Below are 15,566 nucleotides of genomic sequence, written 5' to 3' on the forward strand. Positions count from 1 at the left end.
TATGAACCGAACTCTACCGAGATGGTTTATTTGCTGGATCTACGTACGCATTTTGTCATTCACGAAAGTTAGTTTAACAGCGTAGCGAACACTTGCAGCACTACACTATTACGATAGTTGCGTAGACTCTTCAGTTCGGCTTGGTCCATTATCAGTAGCCAGCAGACAGACAGTCACTGGGCGGTGGTAGGTGATTACATTTGTTGAAGCTTCAAATAACAATAATTTTTTAAATCAACAAAGGAGAAAATTCAGTGCTGACATCTTGTTTTGCTCGTCACAGTGTTTTTCACAGTGTGTGAATAAATGCAAATAATAAGTTAGCCAATATTAACTGACCAGTAGCTAAATGATTGTTTACTTGCTAGCTAGCTCTGCATCACAAGCAGTTGCTGGTATCATCATCCATTCTTAATCTACGTTGTTGCTTTTCAGACTTGATAACCTTTTTGTGGAGTGCAGCTGAACGTTGTGGACATGGCTTGTCGCAGGATCACACAGCAGACCTTTGATGCGGTTGTCCAGGAGAACATCGAGGAGTTCGACATGGATGCTGATGAGGCCCTTAGAGAAGCAGTTGAACAGTTTCAATCTCAAGGTAGGCTTACAGATTGTGTGAAAAAACAACAACCTACATACTCACCTGCACTGTATGTCTGTAGCTGAGATACACTATTCCAAGTTTCATAGACAACCTCTCCCCTTCTCTCCATCGAGAGAGGAGTGTGTCAGCTACCTGATGACTGACATCCAACTAATGTTCCCTCTGTATTGTTCAGGAGTAGACCTCAGCTGTATAGTGAAAGCTGTGCCGAAAGGTGCCTCTGATGACAAACAAGAGGAGCATGAAGTCCTGCAGGTAGGTCTTGGTCTTCTGTTCTGCATGAACGAAGACTGCAGAGATCATGAATCGAAATACGTTTATTACATCTCAATGTACTTTACATAAATGTAGGACAATTCACTCCCTCCGCTACCACGAGGATGCATTCACTGCCCGTTTTCTACCCGTAGGCCCTGGAATCCCTTCAGATCGCAAAAGACTCCTCTGGCTCCACGGACATTAACATGACTGTGGAACTGAAACGCTTCACAGAGCAGTGCTCCCTAGGGTTCGCCCAGAGACACCTGGCCGCTCAGAAAGATGCCTACCCCATCATCCTCTCCTGCTGCAGAAAGACTCTGGAAGAAGAGGAGCAGGAGGCTCTCTTGGCCTCTCTCTCTGCCCTGGCTGCACTGACAGATGGACAGCCAGATCTTTTGGACTCTGGGGGCCAGGAAACCCTGTTGAAGATCCTTGGCACGTACCAGGCAGACCCTGTGGTGACTTGTGTGGCCATTCGTACGGTGCGCCACTGTTGTCTGAAGCACGAGCAGAACAGGCAGGATCTGGTGAAGGCGGGAGTGCTGCCGCTGCTGACGGGCGCCATCTCGCGGCACACCGGACACGCCGACCTGGTCAAGGAGGCCTGCGCCGCTCTCAGGTTCATGACCTTTGACGATGACATCCGAGTTCCGTTTGGGCAGGCTCACGAACACGCCAAGATGATCGTTCTGGAACACGGCGGGTTGAGAGTCCTCATAGAGGCCGCCAAAGGTAAGACATGCAGCCAAAGGAGGTTATGGCAGATGTCTAGATAGCGTATCTATGATGATAATATCATATGCTGTATGTTGGGACCAATAACTATGGTTTGAGGAGTGAGACATTGTCCTCAGAGAATTAGTACTTAATAATATTGATATATTTTTCACCCATTTCCTTTCTCCCTCTCAGCCCACCCTGAGAACACCCCAGTCCTGAGTGAGTTGTGCGCTACTCTCTCTCAGCTGGCAGTGAGGAACGAGTTCTGCCAGGACATCTGTGACCTGGGAGGGTTAAAGTTCATGATGACACTGATGGCAGACAGCTTTGATTCCCAGGTAAGTTACTGATGCTGAGAAGGAGCCTATGCAGATGAAGTTACGAGTTGAAGCATTGACAGTCTATTCAGTTCCCGCTGGGACCATATATACTGAAAAATGTATGCACTCACTGCAAGTCGCTTTGGATAAAAGTGTCAGCTAAATGTCATACACTGGACTGTTGTTACTGTATATAATGTTTCAGATGTCTATTTTATTCTATTTTCACTTTATTTTGTTGTTGTTGTTTGTGATGCGAGCTGCTGTAACGCCTTAATCAATAAAGTACCTATCTATATCTATCTATCTATCTATCTATCTATCTATCTATCTTATTAAATCATTGGTCCTTGTCTTTGCAGGACCTAGTGAAGCAGGTGCTGAGTGCCCTCCGGGCCATAGCAGGAAACGATGACGTGAAGGACGCGGTTGTGAATGCAGGCGGGGTGGAGCTCATTGTCATCGCCATGGACAGACATATGAGCAATGCTCAGGTAAGAGTGGAGTGCGGACAAAGTTGTTATACTTTTGTTGAAGCTGTGGACAATTCTACCATTGAACCTGTTGTTGTCGGGGGCGCTTGGTGGCATAGCACACTAATGCGCATGCCACGTAATCGCAAGGTTCCTGGTTCGATTCTGACCCTGGACATATCTTGCATGTCATCCCTCCTCTCTCTCACCCATCCTTCCTGTCAATCTCTACTGTCTCTATCCCAATAAAGCAGAAATGCCCAAAAAACATATTTAGAAAAAAAAACTGTTATTGTCCTGGTCTTGGTGTTGGTGTTGACGTTGTGCTGGTCTCACCCCCCTGTAGGTGTGTCATCAGGGCTGCGCTGCTCTCTCTGTCCTCGCTCTGCGCAAACCCAAAAACTGCCAAGTCATCATGGAGAACGGGGCGGTACTGGCCACCCTACAGGCTATGAAGATGCATCCTGATAACATCAATGTACAGGTAATGAGGATTCAAGTCATCACATCCCTACTGTACCAACTGTTTCATCAAATAAAAACAAAAAAAAACATTTTAGTCTGCCTCCTTTTTGAACATTGACCATTTCTCTCTTGGCTCTGTACAGAAACAAGCTTGTATGCTGCTGAGGAACTTGGTGGCTCGCATGCAAAACTTCACCCAGCCCATCTTGGAGATGGGAGCAGAGGCCCTGATCACCCAGGCGCTGGCCACCCACGAGGACTGCGGCGACCTGGGTAGAGCAGCGCTCAGAGACCTGGGCTGCCAGGTGGAGCTCCGGGAGCTGTGGACGGGCAAGAAGGGCAGCATCAACTACTGAAGGCCTCGCGGCTGTGTGTGTGTGTGTGTGTGTGTGTGTGTGTGTGTGGGGGGTAGCTAATCCTGGTTCTGGAGCGCTACTTGGTGTGTAGGCTTTGGGTCTAGCCCAGCACGGAAACATCAGGGAGAGTGTTCAGAGAGATGAAATATTTAGAATGTTCTGATAATGTGAGCAGACATGAAATCTATGTGTAATATTCTAAACTGATTGCGTCCCATTGAATAAACCCTGATAATCTACTCATTGGAAGCTTGATTAGTTGAACTGGATGTGTTGGTGTTTGGCTAGCTAGCTAGAACGGAAGCCTGTGTTCTCCAGGACCAGCATTGGAGACCACTCCCCAACATAGCCGCTGATCTGGTCAATCAATCACACACCAAGTCAGGCCAAATGTCTGATGTATGCCTGTGATCCGGAGTTGTATGGTCTAATAATGATGCTACAGGTTAATGTTACTATTGTTATTATTGACTGTGTATATATATATATGTGTGTTTGTTTATTACGTTTTGTAACAAGTTGGAGTTGTTATTTTGGATGGCATTCATGTTTTTACTGTGCAAACATCTCAATCTTGAATGTAACAAAGAGTTATTTCTTCATTTTGAAGTGTACTTATTTGAATGCAAACTGCTTGTTGCATTCCCTTCGCTGTGTGCTGTCCTATGTTCACCTGGCGTTTGCTTGTCCTCCTCGTCCTGTCTGCAAAGCTGGACCTTTGATTCTCATGTTGGATTTAAAGGCTTTAGTATTTCAACTGCACTTGAGCTTAACATTCCTGTTTTTCTCTTTCTCAGTTTGTTTGATCTCCTGCTACAGTGTGATGCTCAAACTTCTGATACATGCTCTTCATGCACACTACTCTTTCTTCATCAGAGAGCCATTTACATCACCTGCATGCATGTCCCAAAACATAATAAAATCATAAACTGAGTCGAGAAGTGTTTTCGTCCAAATGAATGCAAAAATGTATCAGAACAGTATGTCGAATTTAATTATTCAGAACAAGAGGAAACACTTACAACTGTGCTGTGCTCCATCAACTAGAGTCAGCTATATGCAGTGTAGAATGGGACTCGTGACATTTACTCATTTTATAGGATTTGGAAACATAGAACGATGGATTGTGTCGAAATACATTTACCGCACAATCCCATGTCTACTGCAGTGCTCCAAGTCCTAAAGGCAGGTTGACGTGAAACCCCTAGAAATCATCATGATCACAGAGGACACTCAAATTCCCACCGCAAGCTTTCTGTTTGTGTTTACGCCCCCTGAACGGACCTATCCAAGCATGCGCCACCTCCCACCGACTTCATTTCCCACAATCCCCTCGCACTCGCCCTTGTCAAGCTTGCTACGAGCAGTGTCAGGCAGATACAAAACAGCATGGAAGGTGCCAGTTACTCAAAGTCACAGTTGGGGCAATGAAACAGAACAAAACATGTGCCCTGTTATGCCTCTTAAGACCGAAGGACGTTGGAGACACGAATGAACTCAACTTGAATGAATTGTCCATGGAGAACGCAGAGAAACTCTGAAAATTGACGAGATTTATGCTACTAACGTCTGCCAGCTAGCTGGGCAGCTAATGCACGCTAACCTACTATTTTGGTGTGCAGAATCAGTTGGATAGCCATCGCTCATTTGAAATCCTCCATAGGGGAGGGGGACACTGACAGCCAACTGATTATTCAAAGACAAGTTAATTTGTCAAATAACGAACAACAGTGGGATCTACAGGTGGTGCCAACATCTCGACAAGGTAAGAGGTCCAATACTGATAATTGATATCATTTATAATAGTATCATCTGCTCTGTCTAGCATGCCAGCGCACTCACCCACTCACCCACTCAGTCAGTTTGCAGAACCTCATCCTGTACCAGCCAGACAAGTCAGCTATCTGCCATTTCTATCTTGGCATGTGGAAGCTAGTAGAGGACATTCCAGAAACACTAAACACTGTCCTTATGGAGACTGATACATATAACGTCCCACAGAGTTGCAGGCACTCCTGTCATCATACTCTGGCATGGACATGCTTTAAACAAACAGGGCAAAGTTGATGTCTGAATTTTCATTCTGTTTCCGCTTTCCAGTTTGCATGAATACAGAATCACTGATTCTTCTGAAGGCCTAATTCCAATCATACTGACTGATTAGGGACCATTCACTGTAATTCTGTCACCTTTGTATGCCATACTTTAAAATGACAGTAGGTGTGGTATGTTACAGTTCAAACAACCAGGGTTGGTTTACTAGTTAACTAGTTTTAAGAGCTAATCATCAACCTAGTACAGTAACTGTAGCATCAGGATAGAGTAAACAGTTAGTCTACCATGGCATAAAACTACTTCTACACAACCACTTTATCTCATCAAGTGAAGGACTTTCCTCCATTGTGTTGTGTTCCTCCATTGTGTTATGCAAGTGTCCCAAACATTAGACCAGATTCATGATGTTCTTTAAGATTAGGCTTGGTTGATGACTAGTGCATTTCTATGGTAATGTGACACATCACATGAGCATGTTGAACAATCACACGTGGGGGGTGTTATTGATGAAGGACAAGTCTCTATGCAAAGTGTCTGGCAAAGGAAGACGAGATGGACATCATTTGTTCTATTCTCACGCAACCCAAATGGCCGTTTTTTTTTTTTTTTGGCCAAGGGCCTGACATGAACTGTGAGTACGTGAGACCTTGGAGACGGATGGCGAGTGGCTGACTCTCCACTGCTGTCTCTGCCATTGTAGCTTTTGAAAAGCCTGAGAGCCGCTAAGGCTCGCCGATCTGGCAGAGGAACTGTAAAATGATATGCACTGGGAAAGAGGGTGACAGGAGAGGGTGTACCGAGGGAGGAGAGGAGAAGAGGTGAGAGCGAGGGTGAAGGGGTGAGAGAAGGGGAGGGAGAGGTGGGAGATGTTCAAGTGTGTTCTGTTGAGTTGGGCGTAAAGCCATGTTGTCGGGATGCCAACACGAGTTGCCCCTGACTACCCAGCCCACCGACAAGCCCCACTGTTTGCACTCTTTCTAGTCTCATCCCCCTTTTCTTCCCTCATTCTCCCCTCTGTTCCCAAAAGGCGCTTCAGCGTGGCTTTGAAGAATGGGTGATTGTGCAGTGTAATGATTCATTTAAAAACCCTGTTGGGGTTTGTGCAGTCACTCAGTCTCTTTAGGTTAGGTAAAAACTCCTGCCCATTAAAAGGCTTGTTAATGAATTATTTTGTGTGTGTTTGTGTGTTTGTGTGTTTGTGTGTGTGTGTGTGTGTGTGTGTGTGTGTGTGTGTGTGTGTGTGTGTGTGTGTGTGTGTGTGTTCATGTTCTTGTTCTTGTTCTTGAGTGTTACCCCTGCAGGGACATTAACCTTTCACCCAGAAGACAGTACACTCTGGTGACATTGCAGTCTTATCTAGTGAAAGAAATGTAGGGCAGTCAGACTGAAGGATACTTTCGCTCACAAACGGTTCTTCTTTCCTTCATTGACAAACCCCTTGATGTAGTCCTATTGTATTACACAGCCTTGTATCGTCTTTAGCCTGATAAGAATGGAATTAAGGGTTTGCCAACACTATTTACTTCCATTTGTATCAGGTTGAATAAGACACAATAGTGTGAAATACAATCCAATACATCTGAAATACAATCCACTTTATTGAGCTTTACCCAGGCTGACCTTTGTGTCTTGACCTTTGTCTGCGTCGCAGCATGTCACAAAACATTCAACAGCACATAGAAAACTCCATAGATTAAAAGCTTGTCTGTTGATGGCTAAATATAGAGCTGGCCCCCAAAGGTTGTGTAAGTAGAACAGAGAGGCTGTTGATGCCTGCACTCTTGAATGCAAAGCCTCTCACAGGGCCTGTATTAATACCCCCTGCTTAGTCAATAACTCATCACTTCACCTCTCCATAAAGCTGTGCTCTGCTGCCCGTCCTTCATCTTAGTCATGTTATTTGATCCAGTGGGATTTTGAAAAGCCCTGGTCAGCGGAGCGTCAGTGATTGTTGTGGTGTGACGTCACTGGCGTGCTACCATCCCACACTGGTGTTCTGTTGCAGTTGACAAACAGTGGATTCTGAACTGCAAGTTTGTTACTCAACATAGTATTTTCTGACAGATCAATTTTTCCCATTGAGAAGAATTCCGACAATGCTGTATATGCTGTCTGGTGATTGTCAGGGTTTAGACTGTGGTCTTAAAGGGATAGTGCACCTCCAAATGAAATGCTACTAATATTTCCCATTCATTTGGTACGTATACTATGAAAATCAATACATCATAAACTGTAGAAATTAAACATAACTGGACACACTGGTAATTTTTAGACAGCAGCAACGCTGGCAGTGAGTCGAAGTGGTTGCTAATTAATGGTAAATAGTCAATTACTAAATATTAGGACAAGAAAGTCCACAGACAAACTTCGTTAACCTTGGGGTGAAAGAGTCAACATCTTCTTTACCAGTCTAACCCATCTCCGAAAGTGAGCGTCTCCAGTTATGTTTGGATTCGGCAGTTTATGACGTATGGGCTTTCATTGCAGAAATTGCATATTTTTCCCAATGCATATTTATTTCTTAAACAACATAGTTTTAAGCAACATAAAGAGCTTTAAAATAAAAATAACTGACATGTTTTCTCTCTCTCTCTCTCTCTCTCTCTCTCTCTCTCTCTCTCTCTCTTTCTCACCCTCTCCCTTTTTGTCCTCAAGGGGTTTCTATCCTGTGGTTTACTGTACCTGGCGCTGTCGCCCCCCGGTGGCCGGTGTGTATGAGTGCGTCCAGCGGCAGGAGTGTGTAGTCCACGGGGATGGGGAATGGAGTCCAGGAACAGGCGGCAGCACTCAGACAGGGAGAGGTGCTGCCACTGCCCTCAGAGGTAAGCTTTACGGTGATGGTGATTGGACACAAGACCATAAACCGTGTATAATGTGTGTTATTACAGGCTTAGCGTGACCTCCCTCCTCCCTTCAGTGAAATGCAATCACTTACGCCTTCCCGTTAATCCCAAAATAGTTTCCTGGTGTGTCTGTTGTCTCAAATTCACAGCAGTTTCCTGGTGACTGAATGTCAGGGACAACAATACCTTTGGGGCTGAACAGGGACTCTAGTCTGGTTTGTTTCCCGTTTTGTTTTTGTTTATCTGCTGTTGACGTCTTGTCATTCTTGTCAGTACTATGACTCATCATCAGGGTCTGCTATCTTGTTTCAACACACACACACACACACACACACACACACACACACACACACAGACATGCACAGACATGCACAGACAGACAGACAGACACACACAAAAACACGCTCAGACACCCACGCAGACACACAAGCAGACACACATACACAGACACACACTTTAAATAGATATGACGGCTGACTTATCTTCCGACCTCCACGATATTGTTTTTACCCAGCGGTTGAGAATGTTTGTTTGTCCTTACGGCGGTCGCTGTGCGAGACATCTCAGGAATGGAGTGGAAACAGCAGGGGTGTGTGTGTGTGTGTGTGTGTGTGTGTCTGTGTGTTTGCGATGAGTTGAACAGGACAGCTGCACAGCCACATCCCGCCTTTTGTTTCTTCTCCCTCATATGAACTCTCTCTCTCTGTCTCTCTCTCTCTTCTTTCCTTTCTTTTCATCATTCGCTGGAATAACTATAGCAGCATCTGACAGGTGCCTCAAAGCTAAATCGCTGAACAAAAAGTGACACCAAACAGTTGGTCTAAGAATAGGCTTTCTCTCTGCTTGGTTCTGTAATAGAGTGTCTGGGCCCATTTATAACTTGTTCTGCCTGAGCTTAGAAGGCAGATGTTCACCATTATCCTTACATAGGCCTAGCTTAATGATGGGCAGGAACTCTTAACAAGGCCGGGTTGAGCCAGGAGAGCGGCGCCGTGGGCAAGCCCAGTCCCAACACACCTGATTCTGTGTGGGCCAGGATTAGTTAGAATTAGGTTTTAATTGGTGCTGGATTTGAACAAAAGCCTGCACACACTGAAGCTCTTCCACACTGAAGTTGCCCATCCCTGAGTTAGGGAGAGTTTGTAGATGCCAGGGCAGGGCTGCATGTTGGGACATGTAGTTCTGAAACACTGTCAGGGAGGGGTGTCATACGCCTTGGTCAATAATGCACAAGTATAATCATTGGGAACAGCCTGAGGGTGTTTTTGACTGGCTGAGTTACAGCATGTGGTTTGAAATGTCATGTCTACACAATGTTTTGGATTAAGTCATGACTGGAAAAAGGTATGTCGAATCGAGGAATGCACTCGGAGGGCATTTTCTAGTGAAATAAAGTGTTTTTACAGCCTCAGTCATATCTGGATTCATATCATTGTTTGGCTGGAAAACTATGGCTTTTTTTTATGGTAGCTAAGTTACAATTGATTTGTGTATATGATGGTCTTCATTTATTCCTGTGTGTGTGTGTGTGTGTGTGTGTGTGTGTGTGTGTGTGTGTGCAGGGTCTGAAGCAGACGCGCTCGGTGGTCAACTCCCTGCTCTCAGGGGCCTTAGCCGGAGCTGTGGCCAAGACCTCTGTGGCCCCCCTGGACAGAACCAAGATCATCTTCCAAGGCAGGCGGGACACCTCTCACTCCTCCTCCTCCTCTCACTCCTCCTCCTCCTCTCATTCCTCCTCCTCCTCCTCCTCTCACTCCTCTACTCACTCCTCCTCTCAGCCTAGGACCAGGCTTCCCAGCCCCGTTGTTAACACCAACCCTTTAACAGTGGCCACTCACCCCCCCCGGTCCCGTTGGAGGCTGGCGGAGGGAGAAATCAGAGGACGGGCTCATTGCAACGCCTGGAACGGAATATTACAATGAGCCCGTCCTCCGATTTCTACCTCCGCCAGCCTCCCCGACCCTGGTTCCTTGACAGCCACAGGGGGTACCTAGTGACCTGTAGGGAGTGTTTTGTTGTAAACAACTGGTTGTGGTCCCTCTGTAGATAAGAAATGTGTGGGGACGGCTGGACAGACAGAGCTCTAAGTGATGGGCTGAGACATTCATTTTTGGACCCTAGTCAGAGTCCTTGGGGGGGAAAAAATGTTAATTAATGATTTATTTCCCTTCCTGTTTCAGTGTCCTCAGCCAGATTCTCTGCCAAGGTGAGTCGGAGCAGACATCTGCCTCTAGGCCTGTCGTCTCCCACGCATGCCGCATTAATACAGTTCTTCATATTCCATTCTGTTCCAATTTGCTCAGAGTGATTTTAAAAGTACAATTTTAGTTTGTTTGTTTGATTTGATTATTGAGCCACTGTGTGTGTGTGTGTGTGTGTGTGGTGCTCTTGTAGGAGGCCTACCGGTTGATCTACCGTACCTACCTGAAGGATGGCTTCCTCAGTCTGTGGCGGGGGAACTCTGCCACCATGGTGCGGGTCATCCCCTACGCTGCCATCCAGTTTTGTGCCCACGAGCAGTACAAGAGACTGCTGGGAGGCTACTACGGCTTCCACGGCAAGTGAGTATGCGTCCGTCCGTCAGTCAGTCAGTCAGTCAGTCAGTCAGTACTGGAGGTTAGTCCAGAGGTGTGATGCTCCTCTTAGGCTTCCCGTAATGATGAATGCAGGAAGTGTCTGCCTGGTTTTGATTGGTCCTTTGCCCGGGGGGGTCCCTCTCCAAACAACTAGAATCCACTCGCATTGACGACCCAGATCTTATCCTGCGATGCCGTTGCTCAGAATGAGGTGGCAGATTGCTAGATCGAGGGCACTCCCTGACCTAACATGTCAACCAATACCGCAACCACAACCACATCTGAAACTGCGGTGTGTCGTGTGTTCCAGAGCTCTGCCACCGGTGCCCAGGTTTCTGGCCGGCTCGATGGCCGGGACCACGGCGGCCATGCTGACCTACCCTCTGGACATGGTACGGGCCAGGATGGCCGTCACGCCCAAGGAGATGTAAGACCACATATAAACACACAGAAACGTTTGGCATCGGTGCTGTAAAGTGTGTGACTAAGTTAGTCATTGTCTTTATCTCCCTCCCTCTCTCTCTCCCTCCCTCCCTCTCTCTCCCTGCAGGTACAGTAACATCATGCACGTGTTTGTACGGATCTCTCGCGAGGAGGGCTTGAAGACGTTGTACCGCGGTTTTAACCCCACCATCCTAGGAGTGATGCCCTACGCTGGCCTCAGCTTCTTCACCTACGAAACGTTAAAAAAAGTACACGCAGGTACTGTCTGCTAAGTCTTCTGTCTGTCTCTCTGTCTGTCTGGCTGTCTCTCTGTCTGGCTGCCTGCCTTTCTCTCTGTCTGTCTGTGTCTCTGGCTGGCTGGCTACCTGTCTGTCTGTCTCTCTCTCTCTCTCTCTCTGTCTGTCTGTCTGTCTGTCTGTCTGTCTCTCTCTACCCATCCATCTACGCACAGATCCATTAACCTACGTCCCCCCCCCGTCCCCCCCTCTCCAGAGCGCAGTGGCCGCCCCCAGCCTTACTCATACGAGCGGCTTGCCTTCGGCGCCTGCGCGGGCCTCCTGGGCCAGTCGGCCTCCTACCCCCTGGACGTGGTGCGGCGGCGCATGCAGACGGCGGGCGTGACGGGCCACACGTACGGCACCATCCTGGGCACCATGCGGGACATCGTGGCGGAGGAGGGCGTGATCCGGGGGCTCTACAAGGGCCTCAGCATGAACTGGGTCAAGGGGCCCATCGCCGTGGGCATTAGCTTCACCACCTTCGACATGACTCAGATCCTGCTGAAGAAGCTGCACCAGCTGGGGTACATGCGGTAACCGACACAGAGGAGGGAGGGAGGGAGGGAGGGAGGAGAGATGGAAGGAATGAAGGACGGATGGAGAGAAGGAAGACATTGCCACCGCAAGGGCCGTGTTGTGTGCCTGCATCAAGAATGAAAGGAGGAAGGAGAAGGAGAAAGAAAGAGGGAGAGAGAGATGGAGTAGCTGGTGTTCAAGCTCACTCTGACACGCACACACACACACACACACACACACACACACACACACACACACATGGACTGGCTTGGAACAAAGTGTGTGTCTGCGGACAATAGTGATATTTTAGTGTTTTTTTTTCCAGCTTTACCTGTGTACATGAATATGAGGTACGATGGGAGAGTCATGGTGAATGTACACACTCATGTCCTGTATGTCCCAAGTGCAATATGCTGAGTTATTTCATGTGTGTAACAGGACACACAAAAGGCACAATTAACTGGCCTACTCCTGATCTGAAGGTGTGTCTGTGTGCGTGCGTGCGTCTCGCTCTCTCTCCCCCTCTCTGACGGATTACACACACACACACACACACACACACACCCACACACACACACACACACACCTGGGTTTCTCCCTCCTCTGCCTTGGTCCCTACATGAGGACCCTCCAGCACAGATCTGTCTAGATTCCTCTCTTTCCCTTATCTCCAACCTTTGAGATTAGTTTGACTGAGTTTCGGACTGTCATCAAAATGTAAGAAGTTGCTCCGATGAGATTTAGTGTTGTGTTTGATTTTTGTTTGAATGAATTATACCAAAGGATATACAGAGGGATACATACGATTTATGAATAGAAAAAAATACTGATTAGTCGTATTCTCAGAGGAAATACAGTGAGTATCGATACTAACCTACTTCATCGTAATGCACACACACACACCGGTAGAAAGGGAGCGCTGGCTAAGCTAACATCTATCTTCATGTCAAGCTGACTGTTGAACCCTAACCCTGTCTCCACATGCACAGACAGTCACTGGAATATCCCCTCAAATCTACCAATGACATCACGTTACGTTATTTGCACCATTGGTAAAGTAAGGCGTTCGGGGATATCAAGTTTGCATTCTGCCTGTAGCGAGTTAGCGGAACATGTCCACAGTGTTAACACAGGCTACTGGTGTTGGACGAGGTCCAGTAAGGTTCCTCTGGTGTTGGACGAGGTCCAGTGACGTCCGCTGGTGTTGGATTGTGTCCAATGTCTATCTTTAGCCTGTTCACAGGCTGCTGCTGCTGCTGGACTCTGGCTGCTGCTGGACTCTGGCTGCCTGCTAGTCAGCACACACATGCCATGACAGAGGCTGAGTGGAGGGAACAGCTGGGGGGAGGTCGGGGGTCGGAGCCGGGTGGAGCAGTGGGGTGATGGAGGCTAGGACTTAGGTGTAAGGACGAGGCTTTGATGTCACAAAAGGGGCAAGATCATTCAGGAAGTGATGGTTCTGGGTACTGAATGGATGAATGGATGGAATGGAACCACCTCTCACTCTCACAGCCCCCAGGCAGAGTCTGAAAACAACCCCACAGCCCCTTCCCCTAGCCTAATACCACAGCCTCCTCTACCACAGCCCCTTCCCCAAGCCTCCTCTACCACAGCCCCTTCCCCAAGCCTCCTCTACCACAGCCCCTTCCCCAAGCCTCCTCTAGCACAGCCCCTTCCCCAATCCTCCTCTACCACAGCCCCTTCCCCAAGCCTCCTCTAGCACAGCCCCTTCCCCAATCCTCCTCTACCACAGCCCCTTCCCCAAGCCTCCTCTAGCACAGCCCCTTCCCCTAGCCTCCTCTATCGCAGCCCTTTCCACAGCATGCTGGCTGTCACCCCAACCTGATCTCTCTGTTCAGTGATATGATTGTCTATTCGTTTCATGATTTTATCAGAATATCTCCATCCTATCCACCATTGCAGCATATGATACCTGACAATTAGCCAGGCAGTGTCAGCACAATGTGTGATTATTATGCACAAGGTCTTTAGTCATTTACCGAGAGACAGGTTGGGATGAAAGCCAGCATTTCATCACGTTCCCGTCAGCTTTGCTGTGTCGTTCTGTGGCTATTTCTCACTGCTCACTTCCTGTCCTGTGCTGTGCTGCATAGTTAGTCAATGTGCTTGGTTGCTAATCTGACTGAAGTCCAGCTTGCTGCTACTGACTCTTTGAAGTGCCTAGAGAGGAATAGTAATGATTTACTATGACTGACATACTTTCACTAACCTTTTTTGTGGGTTGCTTCCATTTTGTAGCCTGGCCTTTTGTGTTTTCCCTATTGGAGTTCAGGGGTCAAGTTTCTGTGATTTGAATGTAGAGTGTCAGGGCCCTACTACAATATCTGAAAAAACAACCTCCTTCCTTCCTAATTTTCCCCCTGGTTTATCACTGATCTGTACACAATTGGAAGAAATTGCACCCTACTGCTTAAACCCAACTGTTGTAGATCTGTACAGTAGTTACTCCAAGAAGGGGAGAAGGGGAAATCCATGTTTCAGGTATCTAGGGCCCATGTGTTCTGAAACACAAGTGTATCTGCTTGAACCCTGAATTTTCCAATGAGGAGGGCCAGAATTGAGTAGGCCTACATGGCCCAATTCCAACAATCCCTTGCACCCTTTCCCTAGTTCCTTGTTGACTCCACCTTGCAGATTTGAAAAGTGTAAGCTTTGTGGTGGACCTGTGTCGTTTTATTAGAACTGATCTGTAATATACTGTATCTCACCCTTTGTGTGAGGGAGAGCAGACAAGGGCTCAGGATGGACCAGAGGGATCAAAATGGAATTGGGCCGATTAAGTGCACTAATGTTTCCAATCAGGAACAGTCTTTAAAGCAGATGCTTTGAAGATGTTCTCAAAGAACCACAATCCCCCAAGACAATCATGCAATGACAAAGTGCAATTGTCTTTTTGTTCTTTTTATTTCAAGTTTAGATGTTTATAAAACAATGGCACAAAAGTTGTTTTGTGTTCAACCTTGAAGTGGCTTAACAAAACTAAATATTCACATTCTCAATTCAAGTGAAACTCAAAAAAAGAGTTATATGTACCCTTCTATTAACAGGTGAAAGGAGAAATGTTCTTAATCTCTTGCAGATATAATGGCATACAGTGTTTATGTATTTGCATGTGACTCTACAGAAATAACCCAAATTGTTGCTGTTGTTTTTGATGCATTGGTGAATATAAGACTGTTTTGTAAATGTTAATGATTTGTGCCAACAGAATGTATATGAAACTGATACTTCATAATGATCTGTGTACAGTCTTTAGTGATGGTGTTCTCATCAAGAGGCTTTTCAAATCTTTGAAATTCTCAGAAATAAACTGGATGTTGACTTTCACTACTACCTCTGTGTTCATTATTTAATCACTCATAAAATTATCCATTGTTCACATGATCTGTAAACATCATACATCATACCTTTTGATGGGTTCCTGGTGCCTGTTTTATGAAGGTTAAGGGTTAAAGAAAGGATAGGGAGAATGTATTCCTCTTCAGTTATTAATAGCAGAAAGCAGTTAGAACTTTATTAACAGTACAAGATAATCAAAACCACTATGGCCTGGCTGCATGCATGATTTTACCTTGGGAGGCCACAAGGGGGCGCTATACGATCATAAAACTGGGGGGATCACAAACAAAGTGCC

At 46.7% G+C, this 15,566-nt stretch overlaps 2 protein-coding genes across 4 annotated transcripts; both read left to right on the forward strand.

Annotated features, from left to right (window-relative positions):
• Positions 1 to 30: 30 nt before the first annotated feature.
• armc6 (armadillo repeat containing 6) lies at positions 31 to 4,102 on the forward strand. Of its 3 annotated transcripts, none has more exons than XM_083690039.1 (8): positions 31 to 190; positions 436 to 598; positions 780 to 859; positions 1,015 to 1,597; positions 1,778 to 1,923; positions 2,268 to 2,399; positions 2,725 to 2,862; positions 2,987 to 4,102. In XM_083690039.1, exons 2-8 carry the CDS (start codon positions 478 to 480, stop codon positions 3,197 to 3,199), a joined length of 1,413 nt encoding a protein of 470 aa, XP_083546165.1. In that variant the 5' UTR covers positions 31 to 190; positions 436 to 477; the 3' UTR covers positions 3,200 to 4,102. The 3 variants fall into 3 exon arrangements, with proteins under 3 accessions (XP_083546165.1, XP_083546164.1, XP_083546166.1); XM_083690038.1 differs by having other exon boundaries at positions 31 to 186; XM_083690040.1 differs by lacking the exon at positions 31 to 190 and having other exon boundaries at positions 374 to 598.
• A 494-nt stretch (positions 4,103 to 4,596) lies between these two features.
• slc25a42 (solute carrier family 25 member 42) lies at positions 4,597 to 15,259 on the forward strand. Its single transcript, XM_083690043.1, has 8 exons — positions 4,597 to 4,964; positions 7,910 to 8,076; positions 9,660 to 9,771; positions 10,278 to 10,303; positions 10,492 to 10,658; positions 10,984 to 11,100; positions 11,224 to 11,375; positions 11,610 to 15,259. The coding sequence occupies exons 2-8, from the start codon at positions 8,008 to 8,010 to the stop codon at positions 11,930 to 11,932; spliced, it is 966 nt and encodes a 321-aa protein (XP_083546169.1). The 5' UTR covers positions 4,597 to 4,964; positions 7,910 to 8,007; the 3' UTR covers positions 11,933 to 15,259.
• The last annotated feature ends 307 nt before the right edge of the window (positions 15,260 to 15,566 follow it).

This window comes from Argentina silus (genome assembly GCF_951799395.1).
Source record: "Argentina silus genome assembly, chromosome: 18".
NCBI lineage: Eukaryota > Metazoa > Chordata > Actinopteri > Argentiniformes > Argentinidae > Argentina > Argentina silus.